Here is a 16671-nt window from a genome sequence, read left to right as displayed (position 1 = left end):
TTACCTCTGAAAAAAACAATGACTGAATGCCTCTCCCTGACCTGGGATGCACCATGTGCTTTTTGACAAGTACACCTGTGCCACCGAACTAATTTGCATGATCTACAACTACACGCTACATCACAGTACTGGCATTATCTGGAGAATGAGAACACTTATTAATACCAGATCCCATTGATCAGATATTGTGATCCAGATGATACTGTATATCCAGACACAGATCCTAGACATGTCTTTCCCCATCTCTCTCCCCTAATTTCCTGTCATCTCTTTACTTCAAAATCAATTTTTTAATTAAAACTGTTTTTTTTTAAGAAGGCACAGTATAAACCTTGGACTGCAGTAGACATCAGTTTCATTCATCAATCAATCAAGAAACCAATCATTTGATCAGCTCCAAAATTTGCAGGATCAGTCATCCATGGGTGCCATGGTTACCATTAATCCAGTTCCCAACCCTCAAATCACAATTACATAATCAATCAGAGTGATCAATGACTCGGTCAGCTGCTGAATACACATCCAAGCCACAGCCAATCAAACTTTAAACTGTGTGCTGTCAGAGCTCTCTGTGAGTGTTTAGTCCGGGGGGAGAACCGAGACGAGCGGCGCACACCTCAGCTCTCTGAAGTGGCTTTCCCTTCTCTGAACACTGATCTGATAAGATAGGAGCAAACCCCACCAGATATTTGTTTTCACCACTCTGTCACTGCGGAGAAGCGAGCTTCTTTGGAAGTGGATTCCACCAGGGAGGAGGAATCTAGGGCCGGTTATTGGCTTTGGACCCCCGTCAGACTGACCCGGAGAAGCCAAACATCTGCTTCTCTTATGTGATGGGGAGGCAACAATATGCGCCGTCAGCTTCTCGCTCACACAAAAGGAGAGTAGTCCCATGACTCAAGGACGGACACGGGCGAGAAATTATGAATGCTTCGATCCCACTACTCATTGACTAAACATGGATTCAATTAAAGCCGGCTGAAGGTCATGAGGTAATACAATGTAAGGGACTCTGGCGCGTTGCTTAATGGAAGTCCTCATGGCTCTGGTAATATTTAATCCGACGGCCCACCCTGACTACCCCAGAGTGCTGTCATTACCTGAGTGTTGTGAAGGAGGCAAACGTGCTTCAAATTCACAGACTGATGTCAACAGACTGTGTTACCTAATGTTTCCAGATATAGAAAGATGATAGAGTGCTGTGCTGAAAACAGGGCTGGCGACAGAGACAGAGAAAAAAAGAACAGATAAAGATCAAAGAGAGTGGGGGGGGGTGACACAGGTGAGGAGGTAGTAAAGTACAGTGGGCGGGGAGTGGATACTATGGGAGGGAGAGGAGGAGGAGGGAGAGAAAAGGGAGATAAGGAGAGAGCAGGCGAAGGAATTTGTGAGGAACTGAAAGCAGCAGAAGGCAGTTGAGGGGAAAAGGGAGGAGCACCGAGCAGACAGCAAGGTTACACATGAGAGGTCTGAGGAAGAATTAAACAAAGCACAGAGAGGCAGAGAAGGGGACAGGAACAGGTAGAGTTGGTAAGGCTTCAATCTTACCCCACAGCTAATTACTACTTTCTCACAGTGGTGAAAGAAAGCAAACAGAAACTAAGAGAAAAACAGCAAACAGAAAGGGCAGCTGAAGGCGGGAGAGAAGAAAGCAGAAGTAAGACGAAACGGAGCAGTTAAAAAGTCTGGTCCTGTAGATTAATTGAGCAACGAAAACAAAAAAAAGACAGACAAGACTGTGAGGAGAAAGCAGAAGGGGAAGGAAAGTAAGAAAACACGCAGATATTCATTGACAGAGAGGTCTGGACTTAACTCTATGGATTACTGACATCAGCAAAACAAAGGAAGAAGAGCGTCAGAAAAGAGGTCACTGCAGTCCAGCAGCAGTGTGACTTGCCTGAGCCTGTCTACTATGCAACCAAGACAGCTGAGATAGACAGACACAGTTCTTAAAGACAATCCTCTCTGTAACAGCACCATGTTGATGAAAGAGTACCGCATATGTATGCCACTGACTGTGGATGAGGTAAGTGTGTTTGTCTTTCCCACGCTCGCACACAGAAACACAAACACACACACTACCCTCGCTACACATTTAAATTCACAGACAAAAGAGAGGGGCTTTATTTCAAATGTGAATGTGTTGTTTCCACTTGTAATCTTGAAAGCGTTAATGCGCTGATAAGAAAAGTGCCAAAAGAGCACACAGACCTCCTGCGGCGGCCGCTCCGTGGGAGCTTTGGCAATTCGGGTAGCGAGGTATGTTCAGCACCGACAGACTCGGCCAGTCTGATGGAGCCAACGCTCAACACCTGGCCGGCAGCATCATGGCACTGCTGTTGTGTCTAAATTAAGTCCCCTTCTGTCCGCCTCTCAGTTTAGCTCGCTTGCTCTAGCACTCCTCAAAACTAGTCAGACTGGTTACGGTTTGGCCGAGCTAAACTCAAACAAAGGCCTGCAGGGTTGTAAACAAACGAGATCCCGCTAGACAGAGAAGAAGTGGCTCGGAGGGACGAGCGAGTTATGCGCCAAAGTGTCCTTCAAAAGGAACGTCCTCATCACCTCCTCTACCTACCCTCCCTCCCCCTTCAGTTCTACCTGTTACTACAACAATGACAGTGACAAATAGCAGTCCAAAATAGGATTTACAGTATCAGTACAGGGCACACAGAAACTTGAGCTTGCAGCAAATCCTCTTTCGCCTGAATGTAATATAAGTTTAAGTGCAGCTTATTTGGAACAGTATCAAATCGTGACAGTTACCTCAGTCCAAGCCATTTACAACGTCCCAACACATTACTTCATTTTTTTAAGGGGACAGTGTTGAGTTTCAGGCGTGAAGTATTCAGTAGTACTTTTGTAACACAATACAGCTTGGCCGTGTTAAGGAATGTCCACTATTGTGTTCTGCCGTGAGAAAATTTGATCGGTGGAGTTTGATCGCCAGCTCCTTGTATGTACATGCTGAGTGTGTCCTTGAGCAAAAAACAGGACAACAAATTCCTCCATGTATGTGTGTAGAGTGCATCCAACCTGTAACATGGAAGTTTTAATGTTTTATGAAAGTTTTTCTCGAAACATTTCTGGAGCTTCACAGCAAAACAGTGTTGCAGAATTCTCCTAAACAACTGAAGTAGATTAAGAATTGTTTAAAAACATAAAAACAAACTTTTATTTGAAAATTTGACAGCAACTCCATTGCCAAGCTTGTGCACCCACTTCAGACGGGGTGCGTGCTAACACTTTTAGCTTAGTAGATAAAGTGAAGATTTTGGTTTTAAAAAGTGTGTAAATAATGTCTTTTCCAATCCGTTTGGGATCTTGGGGCTTCCGAAGAGGGAATACGTCAGCGTATGAAGCCATTTTCTGTGTTTTCTCCAGTTGTTATTATACGTTTGGAAACAAGCCTCCCATCTTCTTCAGTTGTGTAGGAGAATGCCGCAATACAAAAAACGGAACCATGATGACTAAAAAGCACAAGTCATGGGATGGATCTAAGGAAACTGTTAACAGATAAATCACTTATTAGGAAATGGAAAGAGTGTGGCTCAGCTGTAAATAATCCTAGAGCAGGCCGGTCTGAAAAACTTTTTTTTTTGTTGTCAAAAAAGCCACATTAAGTCCACTTTAATTTAATGTTGTAATAACATAAAACATGCAAACAACAAACTTCCAAGGTGGGTGAATACTTTGTCTAGCTGTTGTCCGTCCCCACTAGACAGAAATGCTCCATCCATGATAATTATTGTTTAGGGATGAGAGTAAATGTTACGCTTCAGAGCAACTGCAAATATTTTGTTAAGGTTTTTGTATGCGTTTCACAAAAACAGTCTCATTTTCATTGTCAGTGGACAGATCCTGGGCTGCATAACAAATCCAAGTCTTTGCTCTGAGCATTTTATCACTTCTTTAAAAAGTTGCTTTGAGCGGTACCTTCTTTGAATTGTAAATTCTCTCTTTTCTGTTGCCGTCACAGTGACACTATCTGCAGAGTCTCCACCCCACCATGATGAGCTATATTTACACCTCTCAGGAATTTATGACAAACTGACTGCTTGTAAACCTATCATCAGTTTGTTTTTTTTTCTTTTGAAATGACACTTGGAGAAAAACACATGCCAAATTCCTCCAATGAATGAGTTTCTCAAAACATCGCTCATCACAGTCATTCAGTGTGCATAAAAGTGATTTAAAGATGGATAAGTCTTTTTAACTTCCTGCTCAGATTAAATTTCTAGAAAGTGAAAAAGATTCACAACCTGTGTGTGGGAGGAGCTCGCTGCTCTGCAGTCTGTTAAACACCCATCGCTTTGATTAATTAAGTCTCATGAATACCCAATAAGTAAATATTGAATGTTGACTTTCTACAGTAATTGGAACAAGAAGGAGGAGTGTCACATTGATGTCAGCAGGGTACAGTGAAGGATGGCAAACTGAAATCTGCCCTCCTCTTTCTCTAGTCCTGCTCATCTTTCTCTGTTTCTACTTTTAATTAAAACAACGCTTTAGTGGCACACAGATATAGGGCAACAAAATGAATTACGTTATGCGGCCACAGCAGCACCGTTTATTTGTTTACAGTACAATTTTATTGCCTTTTCATAACTTTAAAAAGCTCACAGAGTGATTTGCAATTAAACAATATACTGTACATAGAGATAATGTTGAGGAGGACAAGATGTTATTGTGTGATTTGTGTAACACTGATTCTGTCTGTCTCAGCTCACGGAGGAGGTCCCCCTGATGCTCAAAGGCCTCGTCCTCTTTAGAATATATATCAGCATTAAGCACAAACTGGAGCTGCAGCAGAGAACAAAGTCTCATCCTCCCACTGATTTAGACACCATGAGTTCCCCTCAATGGCCACATTAAATTTTGATACGGTCACTTGAGGGAAATCTTTATACACAGCAAGTGACTATTTAAAAAAATAAAGAGCAAATACAAAGCTTGCGCCTAAGCAGCACTGAGTAAGTGCCTGTCGAGACAAAATCGGACTCAGCAACTATGGCTGAACCTGCTGCCAAAAGATTTTTCTGTCCTCTCACCAGCTACTTCCTCTTAGTGGCCGATGGTTATTATGATTTCCTCAATGCAGTTCATTCTTTGTTACTGAAGTCCTCAAAATTCCTTATTGTCTTGTGGCCCTTGATGTGATAAATGTTGGTATCTTTCGATTTGAACCCATTCTTAAAGGTGCACTCTGTAGTTTGGGGGAGACATTTTAATCAGAAGGGAAAGATCTTTATTGACTGATTTTTTCACACCTGCACAAACTAAACAAACTTTCTTTGTTTTCGTGACTGAATGAACTAAAAAAAACAAACAGACCTTAAAGGACAACACAATTTCATATTTGGCGGACCCTGCCACTTTTTTAAATATTCTGAATATTAAAATTCTGAGTTTCAATTTCTTGAGATTTCTTGAGTTTTTAAAGTCCAGTAAATGTATATACGTGCCATTGCCATAGCCAATTTCTACATAATGTTGCTTTAAAAGGTAGCACACACACACACACACACGCAGATCTTCAGGTCAAAGTTGGGCCCACATGTTGGTCTCTGATATCTTTAAAGGAAACAATGCTGTTAGTCAACTATTCAACATTGGAACTACATGACTTTGTTTTAGCTTCACAAACAGATGTTACAATTTGTTCAGCGTAACCTTATATCCCTTGACTCTGTTCGGATTGCTTCCTAAAACTTTTAACAGAGTGAAAAAGGAAGAAAACCTTAGGAAGAGGAACAGGATAAACAGACAGGCAATAGATGTTGTATGTATAGTATAGTGAGAAATAAAGAGAAAGTAGTAAATAGAGTTGCGTCAAACCTCTAAACCTTATCTTCTCACCCTCATTTTTTAGCCTCCATTAGCTACTGCTCATTCCAAACCAACAAATGCTGAAACTGCAAAACCTCTTTGAGAAATGAATCTGGCAACGAAGCCTTGTATTGTTATTGAATTTGTTTACTTGAAGAAGGAAAAATGTGAGTTATTCAAATGTTACATACAGTAGTACTATTTTAAAGGTTTACTATGCAACAATGTAAGAAGAAACAATGTACAGAGTCATACAAAAATAATCTCTCTCTGCATCACGTATTTACCTAGAATTCTGCCGTGTTTGGGAGTTTCTGGGCGTCCGCGATACTAGAGAAAGATAGTTAGGTTTCGTTCCCACATCGTCAAATGAGGCTCAACAATCAATTATCTTTCTCCAGAATCACTTACTGCACCTGGTGTGTTTACAAACAGCAAACAACAAATCCAACATTGTTTCCGTTCAAGATATCAGAGATCAACGAGTGGGCCTATCTGCTTAGTTTAAATTTCCCCAGACGCACAACTACAATCACAATTTATGAATGAAAATAACGCTGCACTCATAATTTGTCACTTTGGATTAGGAAGATGATTATGCTTCACCTTTTCTCACCATTTTTTTCTCTCTCTCTTTCTTCTCCTCACCCTCACTACCATAAACCTCATCCTATACCTTCTCCTCGGTCTGCAGTACAGGATCGGGCAGCTGTACATGATCAGTAAGCACAGCTGTGAGCAGAGTGGTGGAGGAGAAGGGGTGGAGGTGGTGCGGAATGAGTCAGATATTCACCCCCAGCACGGGCCAGGACAGCTGACTGAGAAACGAATCTACCTCAGCAGGTAGAGTGCATCTCAATTGTATTGCTGTACTAATGATGTACTTATACTAATAATTCTGGCTATTTGCAACCTGAGCCTTATCCTCCAGTTGACAGCTCTGTCATTACTATAACTGATGGAGTTCGATCTTTGATCTCTTACTCCACTAAAAAGCTTTATGTCCTGTAGATCCACGTTGCAGGTATCACTTCTGACAAGCAATAAAACATAATTTCAACACTCGCTGTAGTGTAACCCGCCTCCATCCAAAGTCCAAGTAGCCACTGTTTAAAACATGTCGAGGCCTGCACTGCAGGGTGACTGTGAAGTGTTAGGCGTGCCCTGAACTCATCACCAAGTAGATGCTCCTGGTGAATCTGATTGTGTTACTAGCTGAGAAAAAACACATTTACGTCATCATGATGGCAGTCATTAAAGGATATGTGGTCAGTTTTAGACTGATATTTCACTTGTAGGGTTGAATATTCAGCATATCTCTGTTGGCAGTGTAAGGCATCAGAGAGTAGTCACACTATAAACATATGTGCTTCCAAAAGGTGTTAATTAAAGGAGTAGTTAAACATTTCATTTTTTCTTTAATGGTCTTCAACATTTTAGGCAAAAAGACATGAGAAACTACTTAAGCAAGCTACACTGCAACCTATGTACCATAAAATCCAGCAAATAAGACAGAATAATCTTCGGGCTTGTCCACACCAACATGCATATGTTGCAAAACAAACATTTTCCTGTACACTCAGACCTCTCGTCCAAATGCAAAGGTCACTAAAGACTGAGATTTTTTTAAAATGCCTCCTCAAGTGCATTTTTAAAACTGTGTGTGAAACACCAACACCAATGGCGGACATACACAACACTAATGCTCAGAATGACCTTCTCTGGTATTTGACGTATTAGTGATGTGGCCCGGCATGCCTGTTTCAGTGTTTGAATTGTTTTGCGCTCTTGCGTTTATGTCAATATTTTTAAAATGGAGGACGTGTGTACATTTTTTTAAGGGGAAAAATATCCGCTTAGAAAAATATCCATATTAGTGTTGACAGGGCCTTAATATGTCCGCATACCTTAGGTTGTTCTAGTTAGCTCGATAGCTAATCAGGCCATCCAATGAGTTACATTGTGATTTTACAGTATATGCTGATCACATCTAATATCTAATGATCATAAACAGTTTTCCTGCACATGTAGCCTTAGTTTAAGTGTACCCTGTGTCCATATTAGGGTTTAAAGCCTGCAAGCATTCCCCTTAGTTATCATTTCTTGGCACTAGCTATTTTTCAGAATTAAAAAAACAAACAAATCATGCTCTTATAAAGTGATGGGGACAAAACAGGCGTTTTCAAAAAGTGGCGGGGCATGTCCCCAGTTTGAAGATGATGTAAGTGATATTTTAGCATATAACAGAAGCCAATGGTTGGTTAGCTTAGCTCAGCATAAGGAAAGGAAACAGGAGAAAACAGATAGCTTGGCTCTGTCTAAAGGTGCTGTTAACATCTTATCTCGTTTAATCCATAGAATAACTGTTTATAGATTTATCTGGGGTGGTTTGCCGGACTATTTGTTGGGAGCTGTTGCCAGGCAATCAGCAAAGACTCAAGGAAGATAGTGCTTCAACCCTTGACATAATCCAGTACATAACCCCTCCATAAAACACCAAACTGTAGGTGGATTTTGTTCACCTTTAGCCTGAGTCAGCCTAGCTGTTTCCCTCTCTGTCTGTATGCTAAGCTAAACTAACCAGTTGTCTCTAGAATCATTTTTAGCCTACAGACATGAGAGAGTTGATGACTCATCTAACAGAAAGAGAGTGAAAGCGTCTTTCCTTTACCGTCAAACTATGACTCCTCTTCTGATTCGTTAACTAGGTGTGTACTGAAATTATATTAATTGATGACTGATCTATTCCTTTACACTGTAAGTACTTAATAAGTAATATAATAATAAGTCATAAAGGTCATGACAGTGGCTGAAAGCCAAACAAGAAATCCAGTTTTTTGTTAGATCTCGAAAGGTCCAGAGTGAATGCCTGCCTGTGAATACATCAACACTTACAAATGTCCTTATATCTGATTACAACTATGTTATAGTGCGTTTTAAATAAAATATTTGGTAAGTTTTTATATTCTGCTTTTAAACCCTCAATAGTGCATGTTAAAATAAAGTTTACTCAAATTATTTTTTTCATTTGCCTCAAGCTAAAGCAGGAGAGATTATGTTTTTCCAAAATGATTTTAACACAGTCAGAGATGTACAATCCTCAGAGTAAACAACGAAGTGTGTGAGAAATGTTGGGACTGTGATTTTGTAGCGACGGTTAAACCACAGGAATTTGAAGATATGCGCGACTTCAACCACATGTCATAGTGCTGAAAGGGTGTTTATTTGCTTTGTGCTCAGGGTGACAGCCCATTAATCAATGAAATGTGAATCATGGTGAAGGTCCAATCCAGAAGACAACTCGCTTTTTTTTTTTTTTCGCTTTCATTTCCTAACCCTAAGCTAACCTCACTCATTACCCCAATGTAACCTCGACTCTAATTCTAAGCACCACTATAAACCCAAGGCCTAATCCTAAAATAAACTCTTAAAGAAGTAAAGAAATGTTCTCACTGTGGAGGATTTTCCTAATCTTTCTGTGCTTGTGGGACATTTGGTCCTCATTAGTACGGATAGGCGGAACACACACTTACACGTACACATACCACACACACATATAAGAGCAGTGAGTGCAAAATGAATTCCACCTCAATCATGTTCTGACATGTGACCTAGAAGCTACAGTAACAATTCATCACCACAGGTGTAATTGGGAATGAGTCATACAAATGAACGCTGTGGCGAGAGTAGCCTACAGGTAATCTGGCTATATATGGCACAAAAACCACTTAGGATCTCTCTGTCTTCCTCTATAATCTCCCTCTCCTACTCTCTCACTCTCACTGATTCTTCTTTCTTCCTGCTTTTTTTTTTTCCGCTTTGCAGTAAACTGCCGTCCTGGGCGAAAGCATTTGTCCCAAGATTCTTTTATGTGACAGAAAAGGCCTGGAACTTCTACCCATACACCATCACAGGTGCGTGTTTGCAGAGGTGGGAAGTTATGACGTACAAACACTTTGCCAGGTATCTGTACTTTACTTGGGTATTTATTTTTTTTATTTTTAGTGTCTCGAATCTGCAGACCCTGCAGCCCTCTGTCTGTATTTTCTTATCTTCTCAATTTTTTGCTGTGCTAGAGACACTTTACCAACCCAAAATGTCAGTATTTGATGTCCTGGTTATAACTCTATAATAAACTATCTTTGTGGTGCGTTTAGAAATAGCTCAGACAAATCCTCCTTCAGAGGGATACTTTTTACTTTTATGCTTTGAGTACATTTCAGAGCCTGTACGTTCTTACTTTTACTTGAGTAAGGAAGTTAAATCAGTACTTCTACTATTAAAATCTTTTTTCCAACACAAGTATCTGTACTTGTAAAAATGTGTGTTCTTTTGCCCCCTCTTTGTGTCGGAGCGCCTTTGTTTGTGTTAAACATCAGGCTCCTTTCACCTCAATGCATTATAGAAAACGTATTTACTTTTAACAGCTGGTTTTCCAAGTGCCATCAAATATTTATCGCTATGTATGCATGTATTACCATGTGGTAACGTTTGTATGTGTGAGAGCAATTGCGTGCTCATGCATGTATGAGTAACCAATTCTGTTTCTCCCTATCTGTACTGAACGTCCCTGGTGCTGCAGAGTACTCAGTAAGTATTCTCACACATCATTTACTGTACATGAATGCAACAGAGCTCATCTCTTTCCAGTATCAGTGGATCTAATCTGCAGCCTGCTTCCACTCTCCCTATCTCTGCCCTCAACCCTTTTTTCCTCCATTTTTACCTCTTGTCACCCCGTAGGTATCATTCCTCCCCAAGTTCAGCATCCGTATTGAGACGAGATTTGAGAACAACAAGGGCGATAACGACAATGTGAGTATGACGGAGAGGGAGCGAGGGGTGAGAGAGATGGACTGATTAGGGGAGAGGGGGAGGAGAAGGACAAGGGGAAAGAGAGAAATTGCAATTTTCTCTGCAGCACGAAGAAAATGTTCATCAAATTGATGTGCCCATTACAAGGGAAACAAGCAAATCACAAACTGCAGTACTGGCAGATCTATTAACCTGACATGCAACGGATGTGAGCACGGCTGCCATGCTGCATTTTGTCCAAAGCGAACATGCATAAACACACACACACACACACACACACACACACACACACACACACACACACATACACACAGAGTAATTGACAAACGATTGCAACTATGTCTGGCCATTGCGTCTGTGCTTTGTTTTCGAGGAAACAGGCCAGTAACAAGTAACAACATGCAACACATCACAATAGAGAAAGAAATGTGGCAAATCTTGTTCCTTGTCAGTTTATGCAAGACAAACATACATTCACAGAGAGCTGCACAATACGTACGCAAATTTTGTCTCAGCTGTAGCTGCGGTTACAGCTGGCGGTAATAGTTACACATGTTTTACATAGAACACATATGCAAAGCTTACAAAATATAATGCTTTGTTATACATTCAGTGTTGGGGAAGCTGCTTTGAAAGGACACCCAAATACTTAACAATGGAAAAACATTTATTTCCTTTTATGGACAGAATCTTTTGTAGTTTCAGAAGTTAACTGCACAAAAAAAATGGCAAAAAGTAATTTAACTACTTGAATCACTATGCAAACATGAATGTATTCCAACTACCCGCAAGCTATTGCAAAAAGTAGTTTAACTACTATTTTGATTACATGTAGTTTACTGCTCCCCATCACTGTTCATGCTAAACTACCCAAAAGTAAATAAAATGAGAGTCAATGCATATTTGAACAAATGTTAGTAGTGTAGGATCATGGGAGTTGTTGTCCGCATTGTTAAACACCCACCATTGCTGATGAAAATCAATCTAGAAATGTTCACAGATGAGGTCATGTTTTAAAGTTTTATTCAAGGTGTGTTAGTCACGTTCGCTTCCTGAAGTTTTACAAACCAAACAATCAGTCATGGATTGATTCATTGACAAAGTAGTAGTATAAAGTATTAATAATTAGGGAAACTAATCATTTGTTGCTGCCCTATTAAAAACAGTTTTAAAAAAGTAGCTACACCACAGTCAACTAAAACATTAATATGCTGCTTACACATCAAAGCAAGAGTAATAATAATATTACGACATAATATAAAATAGCAAACAGTCACAAGGTCCATTTTCTGCATATTTTGTATTTCTACTTTGATATTTTTACCACGTTTACCTTCACATTTCCAGCGCGGGACATTCAGTAGTAATATTACATATACATACTCTTACAGTGTGATATAAGTACTTAAGTAATGGCTTTGAGTATCACCATTGTCAAGGCTCTCTGTGCCCCTGTATGAATATTTACGCAACACAGAAAACGCAGAGAGACAATAACCATGAAAGCATGAGCGCGTCAGGCCCTGAGCATTTTGCAAACAGCGACACAATACATCTAGCTAATGCAACACATTCCATAAGAGGGAGCAAGACCTTGAGTAGACACAGACCAAAAACAGCACCACAGGAGCGTGGCGGGCTCTTATCTAACGCCAGGTTTTTCTTATTTGTTAGTTTTCAGCTGTGAAATGAACAACTTCAGCGGGGCATTAGAACAAATTTGAAACAAGGTCAGATAAAAGTGCACTCTCTCAAGCTTCCCTCCATTCTCTCTCAAGGAAAAGTGTATTCCACTCTCATAACTCTTCTTTTTCCCCTTCTCTTTTAATATCCCCCATACGTCCTTGTTTTTATCCACCTACCCCTCCTCTGCTCCCTCTGTCTGTTCTCTCCTCTCTCTTTGCTCCTGTGTGATTTGCTGCAAGGGCCTCAGGGTGGGATATAGTGAGGGGTGTTATGGTGTGTGACCTCAGTTTTCTACACAGTTACTCATCTACTCTCATCCTGCTCTCCGCTGAGTGAGTGACTGTATGCGTGTGAGAGAATGTGTGTCTGCTTTCATTATGACCTCCCCCATCTGTTTGGCTGTAGGTGTTCGGGGACACGCCGACCCCAGCAGAGAATGTCGCTTTCCTGGATATCCTGAGTGACCCCATCCCTGAAAAGAACTACAAAGAGACGGAGGTACGTACTGCACTGTGACAAGCACACAAACATGTGCACGTGCAGCCACATAACAGCCAAAAACAAATAATTGTATGTGGAAACACTTATTGAGCCTATTGATGATTTGCAAAGACAAAAGCTGTGTGATTACATTATAGGAATAGCCTGGCATTTTGGGCAAATACTCTGGATTAAGTGAGAAGATTGATACCGCTCTCATGTCGCTTTTAAGTATTGAGCTAGAATCACAAATCCATTATGAATTTTTCATCCATGGGGGTAAATATAAAATCTATGGACCGAGTGGGAAAACAGGATCAACACTACTGTGCATATTCAGTGGGCCAACAAAAACATATGCCAATATTCAGGATTTAAACCCAATGCTAATATTGAACCTGATAATGTTAATGAGGGAAAAGGAGTCGGTTACCTCGCTGAGAAGTTGGAGGTGTGCAGCCTGTCTCCTGCAGCTCTTCATCTAACAAGCTCCTTCTTGTTCCATTACTCCCTCAGACTGAATAAAACTACTCCCTGACATTTCTCAAACCGATCTGCTGTCAACAAATACAGAAAATGACCATTGTTTGGGGTGCCCTTTGACTGTTTTTCTTGTAAAAAGCCCAGTGTAATGGCGACACTGGTGTTTTCTTGAGCTTATTAGTTGGTGGGAAAGTTTCGTTTCAACCCTACAACTAGTGCTTTCAAAGCTCTCCAGCTAGTACATTGTACCCTGTTAGTTTAATTCACAAACAAACAGAAATTTTAAAACGACAAGTTGTTGTTACAGAGAGTTACATGCTCGAAGTTCTTAATCAATCAAGACTGAGCTGTTGTTTGCCCATTTTTTTTTATTTTGAGTGAGCCAGGATAGCTGTTTAAACCTTGTTTCAAGTCTTTTTGCTAAGTGAAGCTTATCAACTTATGGCCCTAACTCCATACCTAATGCACAGATATGAGTGGTATGAATCTTCTCATTTGTATGCAGACCATCTCTTGGAAAATAAATGGTTTATAATGCACATATTTGGATGACACACACACACAAACGCTATAACGCCCACACCTTTTTCCTTGTTTACTTTGCTTTACTGGCTTGTGTTTTGGCTCTGAAAAGAGCATAAATCAGTAATACACCCACACAACTCCCACAAAGGTTTAACACTTCTTTTCTGCCTTCAAGTCTGCAGAGACCAAGGTCAATTCACAGGTCTGGGCACACAGCAACATGCAGACAATTACCCATAAACACAGATGTTTGGAATACATAAACAAAAAGCCACAAACACGCCGATCTCACAGATGAAGTGACACAGTGAGAACGTAAAATCACACTTTGCAATCATCCTTATGCTCACAGATGCATAATGTGTGTTATCACACTTTCCTCTTATGGGCCGTGTTGGGCAACAATCTGCTTGCACCTCCACACATATCGTCACACACATACTCGCCGTCCCCACACACACATCCAAAGTTTCCCTCTGAAGACACTTCACAGGGCCAAATTCCTGCAGACTCAGCAAGTACAGTAAGGTACAGACCCTCTGTTTGCTCTTCGCAGGACCTGAGTCACTGGCAGTCGAGTAAAACTGGTCGGGGGCCTCTGGAGGAAGGCTGGAAAGATGACCACAAGCCCATTATGTGCTCCTATAAGAGGGTGCAGTGCAGCTTCGAGGTGTACGGCTTCCAGACCAGGACCGAGGAGTTCATACACAGAGTGAGACAGCTTGATTTCCCATCATGCCTCTTCCCTTTGCTGATGTAAAGAGAGTTTAATCAAGATGTGATATGCAGTTAATGTCACAAGCAATTATAGATGCAATACAAGGTGGAAAAATATAAATATACAGCTAATTGGATCTAATAAAGTGCTCTGCCTGAGTCAAGCATTGATTTCTGTTTGGAGTCTTAAACTTTACATCTACAGCAAAATAACGATCCACAATAATCCTGACTAGTTATTTGTTATTTTAATCTGTCATGTGTTGAATTTTGACACACATAAATCATTACCACTTTAATTTCCAGACATTAGTATAATTACTAAAACCATTGCCAAGAAGGCTGTTATCCTCAAATGACCTCTGCACTGAGTTTTGTGTAATCCATCATCAGATCAGATTTATGAGGAAATTTGCTGCATTGTTTTACACCACAAAACAGTAAGTGAGCCTCTGTTTCTCTGGTACAAACAAAGAGAGAGTTTCTTACAATGGAGGTTGATGAAGCAAATTAAAGAGCTGATGAAAAGATCACTTTCATTTATCCTTCACACTTAACACAGCAATTACACTTGAAGAGAAACCAAAAGGCAGTAAAAGCAAAACTAGCGACACCCTTTTTAAACATTGTTACTGTAAAAAAAGAGCGTTTACAGGAATGTGGCTTTAGTTATGACAAAGGAAAGTGCAAATAATACAGCTGAGATAAGTTTTCGACTTATCTCAACCATGATCCTGTTTGTCTAATATAATTACACAAAGGTACCACCATATTTTGGCAATGACCGGTTCACACACAGCTTGTTAACATTTACAAAAATGGTGAGGACCTAAATGCAAACACAGAGGTAGGCAGGAGGATGTAACAAAAGATTTAAAGGTGTGGTTTGTAAGAATGGGCCACCTGTTGAATTCAAAACAAATAGGCAGCGTAGCACCAGAGTAACCATTAACTGCTGCTAACTATAGTTAGTAGGTTCAGTTAATTGTGCAGCTAGCAGTCGTATTAGCTGACTCTGCAAAGACTGGCACCTCGGAGCACAAGGGAATTTAAGGTGTTTACTATCAGATGGTCACCTACTGAGGTAGAACGTGAAAAGGGGCTAACTTCAGTACATATCACTTTAACAGAAATTTTTAAATACCTTTAAGGAGACTGATATACAAAGTCCAAAATCCAAATTGCAAACAACAAAAGGCAGGCAAAGGAAAGTCCAAGATACAGACACAGGAGACATAGACAAAAGTGAGGGTAAAACACAGGCTTAAATACACAGCAATGATTAACTAATGAAACAGGCATACACAGAAAAAGGACGGGAGAAATTTAAAGGCAGGAATTGGAAAGTAAAACATGACACATAAGGATATAATTGACAAAATAAAACAGGAAACAACTGACCAAAAACCCAAATAATGACACGCCTGCACACTTCTAAATTCAAAGCACCAAGTAGCATTTTTATTTACATTTTCTTCCTCTCTGCCGTTTTCATTTTCATTATTTCAGAACATCCGGGACATTCTTCTGGTGGGTCACAGGCAAGCAGTAGCGTGGATAGACGAATGGCACGGTGGGTCATTATACTCTATTGCAACCTTTATTATTTTATACTATGCACTGAACAGAAGGAAGGGAGGGAGGGTGGTTGTCTTGTCCTGTGTCTCTTGTGTGTGTGTGTGTGTGTGTGTGTGTGTGTGTGTGTGTGTGTGTGTGTGTGTGTGTGTGTGTGTGTGTGTGTGTGTTATATATATATATGTTGGATACTGATTTTTGTATTCACCTGCTTGGTTTTCCTCTTATGAAATTGTAAACTGCATTCTCATTTACTACATCATGAAACTTTGTTTTGAAGAAAACATACCTGACACGAAAAGAAATACAGTCATGACGCAAAATTTTATACATAACAGATACGAGATAAAAACATTTAGAACAATTATAAAAATATGACTTTACCTTCGGTATACACCCTTGAAATTGAATGCATACTCTACTCTGATGCTGTGTATGTGTGTGTTTTGCTTTCCCCACAGGACTGAGTTTGGAGGAGGTGAGAGAGTACGAGCAGACGATGCAAGAGAAGACCAACAGCAAAGTCAAATCCAGCCAGAACAACACAGGTGAGGTTGCAGCTCC

The 16671-nt window shown here is 40.4% G+C and overlaps 1 protein-coding gene across 1 annotated transcript in view; it reads left to right on the top strand.

The window, feature by feature from the left end:
- The first annotated feature begins 1549 nt into the window (after window positions 1-1549).
- pitpnc1b (phosphatidylinositol transfer protein cytoplasmic 1b) overlaps window positions 1550-16671 on the top strand; it is an 18028-nt gene continuing 2906 nt past the window's right edge. Inside the window, exons 1-9 of the mRNA XM_073485653.1 lie at window positions 1550-2026; window positions 6521-6669; window positions 9652-9740; window positions 10409-10416; window positions 10570-10641; window positions 12733-12825; window positions 14372-14527; window positions 16042-16105; window positions 16569-16655. Of these exons, the coding sequence (XP_073341754.1) occupies window positions 1979-2026; window positions 6521-6669; window positions 9652-9740; window positions 10409-10416; window positions 10570-10641; window positions 12733-12825; window positions 14372-14527; window positions 16042-16105; window positions 16569-16655 (766 nt within the window). The 5' untranslated portion in view covers window positions 1550-1978. The remainder of the gene's footprint in view (window positions 2027-6520; window positions 6670-9651; window positions 9741-10408; window positions 10417-10569; window positions 10642-12732; window positions 12826-14371; window positions 14528-16041; window positions 16106-16568; window positions 16656-16671) is intronic.

The sequence above is a fragment of the Pagrus major genome, chromosome 17 (genome assembly GCF_040436345.1).
Source record: "Pagrus major chromosome 17, Pma_NU_1.0".
In the NCBI taxonomy this organism is placed as follows: domain Eukaryota; kingdom Metazoa; phylum Chordata; class Actinopteri; order Spariformes; family Sparidae; genus Pagrus; species Pagrus major.
The sequence above is the reverse complement of the archived record's forward strand: the minus strand, read 5'-3'. Positions and strand labels throughout refer to the sequence as shown.